The 12,860-nt window shown below is 42.4% G+C and overlaps 2 protein-coding genes across 2 annotated transcripts in view; one reads left to right on the top strand and one right to left on the bottom strand.

The window, feature by feature from the left end:
- Positions 1-12,860, bottom strand: part of LOC139376666 (mitochondrial glutamate carrier 1-like) — a 273,532-nt gene that overhangs the window by 60,475 nt on the left and 200,197 nt on the right. The window lies entirely within an intron of this gene.
- LOC139376660 (von Willebrand factor) overlaps positions 1-12,860 on the top strand; it is a 228,581-nt gene that overhangs the window by 149,714 nt on the left and 66,007 nt on the right. The window contains exons 34-42 of the mRNA XM_071119496.1: positions 625-671; positions 1,046-1,129; positions 1,579-1,672; positions 1,840-2,078; positions 2,834-3,023; positions 3,315-3,656; positions 3,984-4,222; positions 7,794-7,896; positions 10,431-10,502. Coding sequence (XP_070975597.1) covers positions 625-671; positions 1,046-1,129; positions 1,579-1,672; positions 1,840-2,078; positions 2,834-3,023; positions 3,315-3,656; positions 3,984-4,222; positions 7,794-7,896; positions 10,431-10,502 — 1,410 coding nt within the window. The remainder of the gene's footprint in view (positions 1-624; positions 672-1,045; positions 1,130-1,578; positions 1,673-1,839; positions 2,079-2,833; positions 3,024-3,314; positions 3,657-3,983; positions 4,223-7,793; positions 7,897-10,430; positions 10,503-12,860) is intronic.

The raw sequence follows: 12,860 nt of genomic DNA, 5'->3' as shown, positions 1-12,860 counted from the left end.
ATTGAATTGATGATGATGGTGGTGATAATGGTGATGCTGGTGATGATGATGGTGATGATGGTGTTGGTGATGGTGGTGATGATGTTGATGGTGATGGTGATGGGGATGGTGGTGGTGATGATAATGTTGATGATGGTGGTGATGATGGTGATGATGATGGTGTTGATTGTGATGATGATGATGATGATGATGGTGATGGTGATGGTAATGATGATGATTTTGGTGATGATGATGATGGTAATGATGATGATTTTGGTGATGATGATGATGGTGATGATGATGATGATAGTGGTAATTGAATTGATGATGATGGTGGTGATAATGGTGATGCTGGTGATGATGATGGTGATGATGGTGTTGGTGATGGTGGTGATGATGGTGATGGGGATGGTGGTGGTGATGATAATGTTGATGATGGTGGTGATGATGGTGATGATGATGGTGTTGATTGTCATGATGATGATGATGATGATGGTGGTGATGGTGATGGTAATGATGATGATTTTGGTGATGATGATGATGGTAATGATCATGATTTTGGTGATGAGGATGATGGTAATGATGATGATTTTAGTGATGATGAGAGTGATGATTATGAAGATTGTGATGTGTATTCTTCCTCAGCTGGTCCTCCTGGAGTGTGTGTCGATGATGATGGGAACGAGAGGAAGGTGAGTGTGTGTTGACTTGCTGATGTGTTGATGTGACAACCATCATTTAACTACTGAACTACTGAATTAAATTAACTGCCCAGTGTTTCCATATTTGTATGAAGTATGATCTATAATTACTTTCAATATGAGTAAAATAGTTTTCCTTCCAAAAAAAAATAATTAAGCATGGTGAAAAGCAGCATTTCTGTGTTCAAATCAAATTGTATTGGTCGCATACACATGTTGGAATGGTGTGTGTGCGTAGCGTACCTCAAATATATTATTTGAATAAGAGAATACGAACTTTTAAAAGTGCGAATTTCATTGGACAATTACTTGAACTATTGTTTTCCTTGACCAGTCTGAATATTCAGCACTAACTTTGTGTGTAGCCTGGTGAGTCGTGGCTGCTTCCTGACAGATGTCATTCGGTGCTGTGCCACCCAAGCGGAGCCGTGACTGTTCAGAGCCACAAGGTGAACTGTGATCGTCTGGAGCCGCCAGCCTAATATATTATAGTATATTACATTATATTATGGCATATTACATTATACCATATTATAATATATTTTAGTATATTCAAGCATGTTATGTTACATTATAGTATATGAAAGTCTATTGTATTTCATTATATTACATTATAGTATAATAAAGTATATTATATTATAGTATTAAAGTACTGTATATTATAGTATCTTACAGTATAGTTTATTAAAGTATATTATTTTATATTATATTTTAGTATATTACATTATAGTATATTAAAGTCTATTGTATTTTATTATATTACGTTATGGTATATTAAAATACTGTATATTATAGTATATTACATTATAGTATATTAAAGTACCCTATTTTATGTTATATTATAGTACAGTATATTATAGTATATTAAGAGTATATTATGTTATATTCAATTATCCAGGTGAACTGTGATCGACTGGAGCCCCCAGCCTGCAGTAACCACATGAGTCCTCTCAGAGTTCAGGATAACTGTGGCTGCCACTGGGACTGCCCTTGTTAGTACAAACACTAAGTACACACGCACACTCACACAGACACAAACACACACTCACACACATTATAGCACACTCACACACACATTAAGCACACACATATTAGATGCACTTACCCACACGCATCTGTAACACACCCCCTCCCTCCCTCCCTTCCTCCCTCCCTCCAGGTGTCTGTATGGGTAGCTCCACCAACCATGTGGTGAGGTTTGATGGCGTGGCTCTAAGGCTGGAAGGGGAGGGGCTATGTTCCTACACCCTGCTGACGGTTGCCGGGGACACGGGAGGTTCAGAGGTCACGCTGCACAGCGGAACCTGCCCAGGGTCATCCAATCAGAACGAAGTCTGCATGAAGGTCATGGAATTTACGCATGGGCAAAGTACTGTACTGCTGAAAGACGACATGACGGTAGGACCTAGGGGGGTGTACTGACTGTGTGAACTATGACTGGGGGTATACTCTGAGTATGTGTACTGACTGTGTGTACTATGAGTGTGTGTACTCTGAGTATGTGTACTATGAGAATGTGCACTGAGTGTGTGTACTATGAGTATGTGTACTAAGAGTGTGTGTACTGAGTGTGTGTACTAAGAGTGTGTGTACTATGAGTATGTGTTCTGAGTGTGTGTACTATGAGTGTGTGTGTACTATGAGTATGTGTACTATGAGAGTGTTTGCTATGAGAGTGTGTACTATGAGAGTGTTTACTATTAGTATGTGTATAATGAGTGTGTGTGCTATGAGAATGTGTACTTTGAGTGTGTGTACTATGTGTGTGTGTACTATGAGAGTGTGTACTCTGAGTGTGTGTACTATTACTGTGTGTGTACTATTACTGTGTGTGTACTATGAGTGTGTGTACTTTGCGTGTGTGTACTCTGAGTGTGTGTACTATGAGTGTGTGTGTGTGTAATATTACTGTGTGTGTACTATGAGTGTGTGTACCCTGAGTGTGTGTGCACTATAAGTGTGTATACTATGAGTGTGTGTACTATGTGTGTGTGTAATATTCTTGTGTGTGTACTCTGAGTGTGTGTACTCTGAGTGTGTGTACTCTGAGTGTGTTTACTGTGTGTGTGTTTACTCTGAGTGTGTGCACTATAAGTGTGTATACTATGAGTGTGTGTACTATGTGTGTGTGTACTGTGTGTGTGTGTGTCTAGGTGACAGTAGATGGAGCCCCTGTCTCCCTCCCATTCCGCTCCAGTCTGGTGGAGGTGATGCGTTATGGAGGAGTGATGTTTCAGCTGAGATCCGTGGAACATGGCTACATCCTGGCATTTACCCCTCAGAAAAACGAGTTCACCATCACACTCACCTCCTCCACTATCAACCACACCTCTGGAGTCTGTGGTACACACTCACAGATAAACACATAGTAAACACGCACACACACACACATTAATGAATTTGTGTGTGTGTGTGTGTGTGTGTGTGTGTGTGTGTGTGTGTGTGTGTGTGTGTGTGTGTGTGTGTGTGTGTGTGTGTGTGTGTGTGTGTGAATTAATTAATGAATGAACAAATTTATGACATTTTTTTCGTGTCAATTCGCCAATTGGCATCCCGTCCCTTATGGGATTAATTGACACATAAACATACAATTCACTATGGTAATTAAATAATATTATTCTCTGTGTGTGTCAGGGTGGTGTGGCGAGGAGAGGGTTAATTATCTCTCTCTGAGGAATGGCAGTTCGACTTCTGACTCAGCTCTTCTCGTCTCCGATTGGATGGTATCGAGCGGCGACGGTGTGTGTGTCCCGCGGCATGCCCCAGTGTGTGTGTACGGAGCGTCGAGGGCGTGTGAGGTGCTGCGCTCCGAGGTGTTCTCCTCCTGTCACACACATGTTCCCATCATGCCTTTCATTTTGCGCTGCCAAAAGGAAGCATGTCAGGAGACAGACGTCTGTGATGTAATTTCCTCCTATACACATCTCTGCCGACAGAGAGGACTCTGTGTCCACTGGAGAAGCACAAACCTTTGCCGTAAGTCTGTGTCCTGTTATGTTCTGACAACACCTGTATATAAATATGTGTGTTTTGTTCTGAAGAGACCTACTTTGATTCCTGTCTCGGATCAGTGTTCTCTCTGTTTTATAATACAGTAAAATATTTTTTTTGACGTTGTAGCACCTTTGGTGCGAGAAATGCACTTTACAAATAATACCTTTATTACTACTATTATTATTACTATTTGATATTAATATCATTAATTATTATTAATATTGTGTATGATTATTGTTGATGATGAAGATTATGATTAGTATGATTAAATATGATCATTATGATTAATATGATTATTATTGTGTGTAGCCATGCAGTGCCCCAGCTCCATGGAGTATGATGCATGTCGGACCGGGTGTGTGGAGGACTGCAGCAGCATTGGCCTGTCGCCTGGCAACTCAGGGGTTCTTAGTGGTAATGGGAGTGTGTGTATCACCAAGCCAACAGAAGGGTGTTTTTGTCCAGGGAACACGGTGCCGCTGGGGGGAGAGTGTGTATCACCTGACGCCTGCAACCAGTGTGTCGACCAGCACGGACACACACACCCGGTGAGACAACACACAACCACACACACACATAGCTAAAGGTGTTTACCAGGACACTGTTCAAGCAGATAAAATCAACGTGCCAGTTTGGCGGCGCCCTCAGGCCTACACATTTCTCATCCCTCTGACTCTCTGCTTCTCTCAACGTGTCAGTTTTTAAAATGTCACCTTTATTTAACCAAGTAGGCCAGTTGAGAACAAGTTCTCATTTACAACTGCGACCTGGCCAAGATAAAGCAAAGCAGTGTGACACAAACTACAACACAGAGTTACAGATGGAGTAAACAAACGTACAGTCAATAATACAATAGAAAAAGTCTATATACAGTGTGTGCAAATGGTGTAAGGAGGTATGGCAATAAATAGGCCATATTAGCAAAGTAATTACAATTTAGCAAATTATCACTGGTGTGATAAATGTGCAGATAATGATGTGCAAGTAGAAATACTGGTGTGCAAAAAAGTAAATATAAACAATATGGGGTGGGCTAGGTAGTTGGATGGGCTGTTTACAGATGGGCTGTTTACAGATGCAGCGATCGTTATTAAGCTGCTCAGATAGCTGATGCTTAAAGGTAGTGAGGGAGGTAAGAGTCTCCAGCTTCAGCGATTTTTGCAATTCGTTCCAGTCATTGGCAGCAGAGAACTGGAAGGAAAGGCGGCCAAAGTAAGAATTGGCTTTGGGGGTGACAAGTGAGATATACCTGCTGGAGCACGTGCTACGGGTGGGTGCTGCTATGGTGACCAGTGAGCTGAGATAAGGCGGGGCTTGACCTAGCAGAGACTTGTAGATGACCTGGAGCCAGTGGGTTTGGCGACAAGCAAATCAAATCAAATCAAATCACATTTTATTTGTCACATACACATGGTTAGCAGATGTTAATGCGAGTGTAGCGAAATGCATGAAGCGAGGGCCAGCCAACAAGATCATTCAGGTCGCAGTGGTGGGTAGTATATGGGGCTTTGGTGACTAAACGGATGGCACTGTGATATCCTGCATCCAATTTGTTGAGTAGAGTGTTGGAGGCTATTTTGTAAATGACATCGCCAAAGTCGAGGATCGGTAGGATAGTCAGTTTTACGAGGGTATGTTTGGCAGCATGAGAGAAGTATGCTTTGTTGTGAAATATGAAGGCTATTCTAGATTTAATTTTTGATTGGAAATGCTTAATGTGAGTCTGGAAGGAGAGTTTACAGTCTAACCAGACACCTAGGTATTTGTAGTTGTACACATATTCTAAGTCAGAACCGTCCAGAGTAGTGATGCTGGATGGACTGGCAGGTGCGGGCAGCGATCGTTTGAAGAGCATGCATTTAGTTTTACTTGCATTTACGAGCAGTTGGATGCCACGGAAAGAGAGTTGTATGGCATTGAAATGAGTCTGGAGGTTAGTTAACACAGTGTCCAAACAGTGTTTTTGTTAACCACTTGCAGGCGCCTGAGGATGAAAAGGCGGAACTGCAGATAGACCCTGTCTTCCATTATCAAGGGAGTTGAGGGAGAGGATATGTATTTAAGAGCAGTTGTAGGCCACAGATGGAGAGTTGTATGGCATTGAAGCTCATCTGGAGGTTAGTTAACACAGGAGGAGTAGGATAAGGGTATGGCTAAAGGCTATAAGAACTTATTGTCTAGTGCGTTGGGGACAGAGAATAAAAGGAGCAGATTTCTGGGTGAGGTAGGATAGATTCAAGGCATAATGTACAGGGGTATGGTAGGGCACGGGTACAGTGGAGGTAAACCTAGGCATTGAGTGACAATAAGAGAGGTTGTATTTCTGGACAAACTAGTTATGCAGGCATCAGCTATGTAGCCAAGTGATCATAGGGTCCAGTGAACAGCAGTAGATGAAACAGGGAGGCTGCTAGGTAGTCATTACCACGCTAGCAAGCAGGAGACACGGTGTACAAAAAAAGTTAGCAGGCCAGGGCAAGTAAAAGCATCTTCATCGACGCCTGGCAAAGGCCGGTTTAGGGTGCATGGAATTACGTCAGCAGACCAGTCGTGATGGAACGGCAGTTGACAAAAGAGCTATGTAGCTGGAGTAATTTTGTTTGCTAGCCGGGAGATGCGCCTGGCTCGAGGCTAACTGTTGCTAGCTTCAGGACAAGGGCATTAGCCACTATAGCCACTCGGTAGCAGCAAGCTAGCAGCGATGATCCGATGCAAAAGTCCAGAGCTTACGGCAAGAATCCAGTGGTAGTGGATTCTAGTCGTGTTAGTGAAGAGTCCGCGAAGCATCAGCTGTGTAGCCGAGTGATCATAGGGTCCACTGAGTAGGACGGGAGATGGGCCTGGCTCAAGGCTAGCTTTGGGGCTGGGCCACTTGGTAGCAGCTAACTAGCTGCAATGATCAGGAGTAATGGTCCAGGGCTTACGGCAGGAATCAGGTGTTGTAGTGGAGTCCGGTATGCTCAGGGTTGATTACGCGTTGTGCAGACTGGCAGACAAGTTTTATCCATTATCATTAAAAGCAGCTGGTGTCTGTGCTAAAGGTAAAGGCTGCTAGAAGTGGCTAACAATGACTAAGTAGCTAGTAGCTAATTAGCTGCTTAGCTTTTGATGGCTAGCTGCTGATGGCTGTAAGGTCTGAAAATAGCAGATCTGTATCACATTGGGTGAGGCGGGTTGCCAGAAGGTATATTTCATTTTAAAATGGAAAAAGAGATTGAAAATGTACTGAAATATATACAAAAAAGACAAAAAAAACTAAATTTACACGGGAGAACGACAAACAACGTCTGTACTGCTACGCCATCTTGGATTCATTTGGCCTAACCCTAAACCTACACATTTCTCATCCCTCTGTCTCTGATTTTCTGCTCCTGTTCTTTCAAACACACAAAAAAATGAATTTATAGTACATTTGTGTGTATGTTTTTGGTTTTACTATTGTAGGACCAGAGTTCTCACAAGGATAGTAAAACAAGGACAATTTAGACAGGTAGGGACATTTCGCAGGTCGAGCACGAAAAGCATGAAAACTCATTGTACCCTTCACCAACTGATATCGATGTGAAGCTGGATTCAGTGCTCTCGTCTGCATTAAAGCCAAACATCCATTCAGGTTGGATGTGACAGCAGAGATTAGATACTCAATGTCGACCACGCCCACAGACTTTGAGAAGCTCCAATGCCACATGCATCAAGCACACCCATCTTGTTGGTGGTTGTGAGATAAGAGACAAGAGCCTACCTGGTTAAATAAAGGTGTTCTCAACTAGCCTACCTGGTTAAATAAAGGTGATCTCAACTAGCCTACCTGGTTAAATAAAGGTGTTCTCAACCAGCCTACCTGGTTAAATAAAGGTGTTCTCAACTAGCCTACCTGGTTAAATAAAGGTGAAATAATAAAAAATAAAAAACATAGTTTTTTTCCCATGTTTGGGGTCATAAGGATTTTCAGATGTCAAAATGGGGTCATGTGGAAAAACCTTTTGGGAACCCCTGTGTTAGGGGTTTGCGTTAGGGGTTAGTGTTAGGGGTTAGTGTTAAGGGTTAGGAAAAATAGGATTTTGAATGGGAATAAATTGGTCCCCACAAGGATAGTAAATCGTGTCTGTTTTTGTGTAGTATCTACAGAGCTGGGTGCCAGAGGAGAACACGTGTCTGATTTGTATGTGTCTGGACCGTCAACGTATCAACTGCACTGCTCGCCCCTGCATTGATCATAAAGGTAAAACACACAAACATACCGACCCTACATTGATCATAAAGGTAAAACACACAAACATACTGACCCTGCATTGATCATAACGGTAACACACACATACATACAGACCCTGTATTGATCATAACGGTAACACACACATACATACCGACCCTACATTGATCATAACGGTAACACACACATACATACAGACCCTGCATTGATCATAACGGCAACACACACAAACATACCGACCCTGCATTGATCATAACGGCAACACACACAAACATACCGACCCTGCATTGATCATAACGGCAACACACACAAACATACCGACCCTGCATTGATCATAACACACACATACAGTGTTGCGGAAAAGTATTTGCCCCTTTCTAATTTTCTCTGTTTTTGCATATTTTTGATGCTGAATGTTATCCGACCAAAACCTAATATTAAAAAAAGGGAACATGAGTGAACAATTGAAACAAAAATGTCATACCTTTTTTTTAATGAAAAAAATTAAAGAAGTATGTAACATCAAATCAGATTTGATTAGTCACATGCGAATACAACCGTTGTAGGTAGACCTTACAGTGAAATGTTTACTTACAAGCCCCTAACCAACAATGCAGTTTAAAAAACAGAAATAAGAATAAGAAATAAAAGTAACAAGTAGTTAAAGAGCAGCAGTAAAATAACAAAAGCAAGACTATATACAGGGGGTACTGGTACAGCGTCAATGTGCGGGGGCACTGGTTAGTCAAGGTAATTGAGGTAATATGTACATGTAGGTGGAGGTATTAAAGTGACTATGCAGAGATAATAACAGAGAGTAGCAGCGGTGTAAATGGGGGGCAGGGGCAATGCAAATAGTCTAGGTAGCCATTTGATTAGATGTTCAGGAGTCTTATGGCTTGGGGTAGAAGCTGTTTAGAAGCCTCTTGGACCTAGACTTGGCGCTCCGGTACCGCTTGCAGTGCAGTAACAGAGAGAACAGTCTATGACTAGGGTGGCTGGAGTCTATGACAATTTTTAGGGCCTTCCTCTGGCACCACCTGGTATAGAGGTCCTGGATGGCAGGAAGCTTGGCGCCAGTGATGTACTGGGCCGTACCCACTACCCTCTGTAATGATCCAAAGCCCCTGTGTGAAAAAGTAATTGCACCCTTACACTCAATATACTGGTTGTGCCACCTTTAGCTGATTGGGATTAGGTCTGAACTTTGACTTGGCCATTCCAAAACGTTTAAATGTGTTGCTTTTTAACCATTTTCATTTCAACTTGTTTGTGTGTTTTGAATCATTGTCTTGCTGAATAACCCAGCTACACTTCAGCTTCAGCTCACAGACAGATGGCCTGACATTCTTCTGTAGAATTATCTGATACAGAGCAGAATTCACAGTTCTTTCTGTTAAGGCAAGATGTCCAGGTCCTGAGGTAGCAAAGCGTCCCCAAACCATCACACTACCACCACCATGCTTGATCGTTGGTATGAAGTTCTTACTGTGGAATGCAGTGTTTGGTTGTCTCCAGACATAAGTTGACTCAGGTTTGCCAAAAAGCACCTGGAAGGACCTGGATGATCATCAAGACTCTTGGAAGAATGTTCTATGGACAGATGAGTTAAAAGAATGTTCAAGACAGATGAGTTATAACTAACTATAACTTCTCTGTATCAAATAATTATCCAGGAGAATGTCAGGCCATCCGTTTGTGAGCTGAAGCTGAAGTGCAGCTGCTTCCGTGCAATAAGACAATGATCCAAATCACACAAACAAGTCTACATGAAAATGGTTAAAAAGCAACACATTTTTAGTTTTGGAATGGCCTAGACAAAGTCCAAACCTAATCCCAATTGAGATGTTGTAGCAGGACCTGAAATGAGCAGTTCATGCTTGAAAAGCCGCAAATGTTTCTGAGTTACAGCAGTTCTGCATGGAAGAGTGGGCCAAAATTCCTCCACAGCGACATGAGAGACTGATCAACAACTACAGGAAGTGTTTGGTTGGAGTCATTGCAGCTAAAGGTGGACTGATCAACAGCTACAGGAAGTGTTTGGTTGGAGTCGTTGCAGCTAAAGGTGGACTGATCAACAGCTACAGGAAGTGTTTGGTCGGAGTCATAGCAGTGAAAGCACATCCAGTTATTGAGTGTAAGGGGCAAATACTTTTTCACACAGAGGGATTGGGTGTTAATACATTTTTTTTAAGTATATATATTTTTTTGTTATTGCAAATTCAGGTTCTCTTTATCTAATATTAGGTTTTGGTTGAAGATCCGATAACATTCAGTATCAAAAATATGCGAAAATAGAGAAAATCAGAAAGGTGGCAAATACTTAATGTACGTCCATTTTATCCATACATCCCAATGTATATACATTCAGATACACACACACACACACACACACACACACACACACACACATAGACATACGGGATACACTCATAAACACACATACTCAGTGGAGAATGTGTGTGTGCGTGTGTGTGTGTGTGTGTGTGTGTGTGTGTGTGTGTGTGTGTGTGTGTGTGTGTGTGTGTATGTGTATGGGTTTGTAGCCCCAGCATGTGGACCCTGTGAGGTTCTGAGGGAGAAGAGGGAGTCCAAGTGTTGTCCGGAATACGAGTGTGGTATGTACCATATTACTCGATTTTTTTACTAATATATATGGTATATTAGAATACTACCCTACTAGAATACTATAGTAATATATACTGTATATTAAATCAAATCGAATGTATTGGTCACGTACAGATGTTATTGCGGGTGTAGCAAAATGCTTCATACAGTATTATAATACTACACTACTAGAATACTATACCAATATATACTTTCTTTACAATACTGCATAATACTATACTAATATACAGTGCCTTGCGAAAGTATTCGGCCCCCTTGAACTTTGCGACCTTTTGCCACATTTCAGGCTTCAAACATAAAGATATAAAACTGTATTTTTTTGTGAAGAATCAACAACAAGTGGGACACAATCATGAAGTGGAACGACATTTATTGGATATTTCAAACTTTTTTAACAAATCAAAAACTGAAAAATTGGGCGTGCAAAATTATTCAGCCCCCTTAAGTTAATACTTTGTAGCGCCACCTTTTGCTGCGATTACAGCTGTAAGTCGCTTGGGGTATGTCTCTATCAGTTTTGCACATCGAGAGACTGACATTTTTTCCCATTCCTCCTTGCAAAACAGCTCGAGCTCAGTGAGGTTGGATGGAGAGCATTTGTGAACAGCAGTTTTCAGTTCTTTCCACAGATTCTCGATTGGATTCAGGTCTGGACTTTGACTTGGCCATTCTAACACCTGGATATGTTTATTTTTGAACCATTCCATTGTAGATTTTGCTTTATGTTTTGGATCATTGTCTTGTTGGAAGACAAATCTCCGTCCCAGTCTCAGGTCTTTTGCAGACTCCATCAGGTTTTCTTCCAGAATGGTCCTGTATTTGGCTCCATCCATCTTCCCATCAATTTTAACCATCTTCCCTGTCCCTGCTGAAGAAAAGCAGGCCCAAACCATGATGCTGCCACCACCATGTTTGACAGTGGGGATGGTGTGTTCAGGGTGATGAGGGTGATGGTTTCCGAGCCGGTCACGGGTGTACCTCAGCCACGCTCAAGGTACTAAACGATATCATAACCGCCATCGATAAAAGACAGTACTGTGCAGCCGTCTTCATAGACCTTGCCAAGGCTTTCGACTCTGTCAATCACCGTATTCTTATTGGCAGACTCAGTAGCCTCGGTTTTTCGGATGACTGCCTTGCCTGGTTCACCAATTACTTTGCAGACAGAGTTCAGTGTGTCAAATCGGAGGGCATGCTGTCCGGTCCTCTGGCAGTCTCTATGGGGGTGCCACAGGGTTCAATTCTCGGGCCGACTCTTTTCTCTGTATATATCAATGATGTTTCTCATGCTGCGGGCGATTCCCTGATCCACCTCTACGCAGACGACACCATTCTATATACTTCCGGCCCGTCCTTGGACACTGTGCTATCTAACCTCCAAACGAGCTTCAATGCCATACAGCACTCCTTCCGTGGCCTCCAACTGCTCTTAAACGCTAGTAAAACCAAATGCATGCTTTTCAACCGTTCGCTGCCTGCACCCGCACGCCTGACCAGCATCACCACCCAAAATGGTTCCGACCTTGAATATGTGGACATCTATAAGTACCTAGGTGTCTGGCTAGACTCTAAACTCTCCTTCCAGACCCATATCAAACATCTCCAATCGAAAATCAATTCAAGAGTCGGCTTTCTATTCCGCAACAAAGCCTCCTTCACTCACGCCGCCAAACTTACCCTAGTAAAACTGACTATCCTACCGATCCTCGACTTCGGCGATGTCATCTACAAAATTGCTTCCAACACTCTACTCAGCAAACTGGATGCAGTTTATCACAGTGCCATCCGTTTTGTCACTAAAGCACCTTATACCACCCACCACTGCGACTTGTATGCTCTAGTCGGCTGGCCCTCGCTACATATTCGTCGCCAGACCCACTGGCTCCAGGTCATCTACAAGTCCATGCTAGGTAAAGCTCCGCCTTATCTCAGTTCACTGGTTACGATGGCAACACCCATCCGTAGCACGCGCTCCAGCAGGTGTATCTCACTGATCATCCCTAAAGCCAACACCTCATTTGGCCGCCTTTCGTTCCAGTTCTCTGCTGCCTGTGATTGGAACGAATTGCAAAAATCGCTGAAGTTGGAGACTTTTATCTCCCTCACCAACTTCAAACATCTGCTATCTGAGCAGCTAACCGATCGCTGCAGCTGTACATAGTCTATTGGTAAATAGCCCACCCATTTTCACCTACCTCATCCCCATACTGTTTTTATTTATTTATTTTTCTGCTCTTTTGCACACCAATATCTCTACCTTTACATAACCATCTGATCATTTATCACTCCAGTGTTAATCTGCATAATTGTAATTATTTGCCTACCTTCTCATGCCTTTTGCACACAAT

The sequence above is a fragment of the Oncorhynchus clarkii genome, chromosome 2 (genome assembly GCF_045791955.1).
Source record: "Oncorhynchus clarkii lewisi isolate Uvic-CL-2024 chromosome 2, UVic_Ocla_1.0, whole genome shotgun sequence".
In the NCBI taxonomy this organism is placed as follows: domain Eukaryota; kingdom Metazoa; phylum Chordata; class Actinopteri; order Salmoniformes; family Salmonidae; genus Oncorhynchus; species Oncorhynchus clarkii.
The sequence above is the reverse complement of the archived record's forward strand: the minus strand, read 5'-3'. Positions and strand labels throughout refer to the sequence as shown.